General features: G+C 37.2%; 1 protein-coding gene across 1 annotated transcript; it reads left to right on the forward strand.

Annotated features, from left to right (window-relative positions):
• The first annotated feature begins 442 nt into the window (after positions 1-442).
• LOC113851946 lies at positions 443-3,200 on the forward strand. The gene is made up of 3 exons (XM_027482220.1): positions 443-798; positions 2,074-2,517; positions 2,891-3,200. The coding sequence occupies exons 1-3, from the start codon at positions 443-445 to the stop codon at positions 3,198-3,200; spliced, it is 1,110 nt and encodes a 369-aa protein (XP_027338021.1).

Below are 3,200 nucleotides of genomic sequence, written 5' to 3' on the forward strand. Positions count from 1 at the left end.
AACTCTTGAAAAACAAATAGGACAGTTAGCCTCCTTGAGATCTAGAAGAGTGATGCAAGAGCCTGAAATGCTCAAAGACAAGGAAGATTCAAGTTGTACTCCAGCTACAGTTGATGAGAATGGAGAGAAAAATAGTTAGGAACAACCAAAACCTACACCTGTCCAACAAAAGGTTGCAGAGAATGTTGAAAGAGCAATTCTTCTATCATTTTCTCAAAGAGTTATCCAGACAAGTAAGAAGATTGAGAAAATCGAGAAAGAGATCTTAGAGACCTTTAGAAAGATAGAGGTGAATTAACTCTATTGGATACAATCAACATATACCTAAATCTGCTAAATTTTTGAAAAAGATTTGTGTATCCACAAAAGGCATCTGAAGAGTAATGAAAGGGTAAATATGGGTAGGAATGTTTCTACACTTTTTGAGAAATAGAAGTCTACAATGCCTGAGAAAAGTAAAGACCCAGGGACATTTACCATTCCATGCATCATTGGTTACAATAGAATTGATAATGCTATGCTAGATCTAGGAGCATCCATCACTGTTATGCCCTTGTCTATTTTTACTTCGTTATCTCTTGGCTCCTTGCAGCCCATAGGTATGGTTATCAAGTTGGCCAATAGAAGCATAACAAATCCAGCTGGAATTGTGGAAGATGTATTAGTGAGAGTAAACAACCTCATTTTTCTAGCTGACTTTTACATCCTAGATATGCAAGAAGGAGAATCAATGAAGAGTACTGCACCAATAATCCTAGAAAGACCGTTCTTAAAGACTGCAAGAATGAAAATTGATGTGTATGTCGGGACACTTACCATGGAATTTGGAGACAAAATAGTGCGCTTTAACATACTGGATGCCATGAAGCACCCACATGAAGAACACTCTATCTTCCACATTGATCTTTTTGATGCCTTGATAGATGACAATTTTTCTGAATTTTTAGAAGAAGATTCTTTTCTTAATTTTTCTAATTGTATAAATACTCCTATTTGTGAATCTAACCCTCATAATTTGAATGTTGCATAGGCTCTAACAAATAAAAATGGCAAATCACTTCCATCTATATAGCAACCTTCCACCTTGGAGCTTAAGCTCTTACTAGAACATTTGAAATATGCTTATCTGGAAGCAGATGAAAATCTTCTTGTGATAATCTCAACCAAGCTAGATGTTGATCAGGAGGAGAGACTACTTGAAGTGATAAAGAAGCACAAGAAGGCCATAGGCTAGACACTTGCTGATATTCCTAGAATTAGCTCTTCTTTGTGCATGCACAAAATACTGTTAGAGGAGGGTGTTAAACCAGTGAAACAGCCTCAAAGGAGAGTGAATCCCATTATATTGGATGTGGTAAAGAAGGAGGTCACCAAGCTACTACAAGCTAGGATCGTCTATCCAATTCAGACAACACTTGGGTCAGCTCGGTCCAAGTGATTCTGAAAAAATTTGGACTCATTGTGGTGAGGTATAAGAAGGACAAACTAATATCCACCAGAGTTAAGAATAGTTGAAGAGTTTGTATAGACTACCAGAGACTAAATTAAGCAACCCAAAAGGACCATTTTCCACAGCCCTTCATTGATTAGATGTTAGAGAGGTTAGCTAGCAAGTCTCATTATTGCTTTCTTGATGATTTTTCTGGTTATTTCCAGATATGCATAGCACCTAAAGACTAGGAAAAAATCACATTCACATGTCCTTTTGGCACCTTCACCTATAGGAGGATGTCTTTTGCCTTATGCAATGCTCTTGGCACATTCCAAAGATGTATGTTGAGCATTTTTTTCTAACTTAGTGGAACGAAGTTTTTTTTATGGATGATTCACTGTATATGGCCCATCTTTTTTTGCATGCTTAGTTAACTTAGAAAAAGTTTTGAAAAAATGTATAGAGACTAACCCTGTATTAAATTTTGAGAAATACCATTTCATGGTAGAGCAAGGTGTAGTTCTATGTCATATTATATCTGAAAAAGGCATTGAGGTAGATCCTACAAAATTAGATATTATTGCACAATTGCCTTACCCCTTTTGTGTCTGAGAGGTTTGTGTTTTTCTTGGTCATGCAAGATCCTACAAGAGATTCATTAAGGACTTCTCCAAGATTGTCATTCCACTTTCCAAACTTTTGCAAAAAGAAGCTGAGTTCAACTTTGATGAGAAGTGTAAAGAGTCATTTAACATTCTTAAGAAGGCCTTGACCACCACACCTATCATCCAACCTCCAGATTGGAGAAGGCTGTTTGAATTGATGTGTGATGCATCAAATTTCACAGTGGGAGTTATCTTAGCACAACAGGTTGGTAAGCTTCCCCATGTTATTTACTATGCTTCCAGAATCCTGGACTTAGCACAGTGTAATTACACCACAACTGAAAAAGAATTGTTGGTCATAGTCTTTGCATTGGATAAGTTTAGGTCATATCTCTTAAGGTCGAAAGTTGTGATTTTTACTGATCATTCTATTTTGAAGTATTTGCTGAAAAAGACAAATTCTAAGCTTAGGCTGATAAGGTGGATGCTCTTACTTCAAGAGTTTGATTTAGAAATCTAGGATAGAAGTGAAACTCAGAATTTGATAGCAAACCATTTGAGCAGAATAGAGGGAGTTCCTGAAATTCCACTCTAAGATGATTTTCCTAATGAGCAACTCTTGGAGTTGTATGTGTCTCACAAGTGCCTTGGTATGCTGACATTGTTAATTTTTTAGTTGCAGGAGCTTCTCTAGCAAATGCACCAAGGACTCAAAGGGGAAAGATTAAGAGTGATGTCAAACATTATGTGTGGGACGACTCTTATTTATGAAAATTTTGCAATGACCTAGTCATCAGAAGATGCATACTAGATGAAGAAATCTCATTCATACTACAGTTCTGTTATGCCTCAGCTATAGGAGGCCATCTTGGACTTTAGAGGACAGCAAGAAAAGTGCTAGATGTAGGACTGTATCAAGGCCTCCTGGCAAACATATTCCACATGTGAAAGATGCCAAAAAGCAGGAGGAGCAATCACTTGGAGACATGAGATGTCTCAACAACCCATACTATATTGTGACATCTTTGATGTCTAGGGTATTGATTTCATGGGACCCTTCCTATCATTTTTTGGTTTTCTATATATACTGCTTGCTATTGATTATGTCTCAAAATGGGTGGAAGTCAAGGCTACCAGGACTAATGATGCCAGGGTTGTTGTAG

The sequence above is a fragment of the Abrus precatorius genome, unplaced genomic scaffold, assembly GCF_003935025.1.
Source record: "Abrus precatorius isolate BTA unplaced genomic scaffold, Abrus_2018 Scaffold10, whole genome shotgun sequence".
Classification (NCBI taxonomy): domain Eukaryota; kingdom Viridiplantae; phylum Streptophyta; class Magnoliopsida; order Fabales; family Fabaceae; genus Abrus; species Abrus precatorius.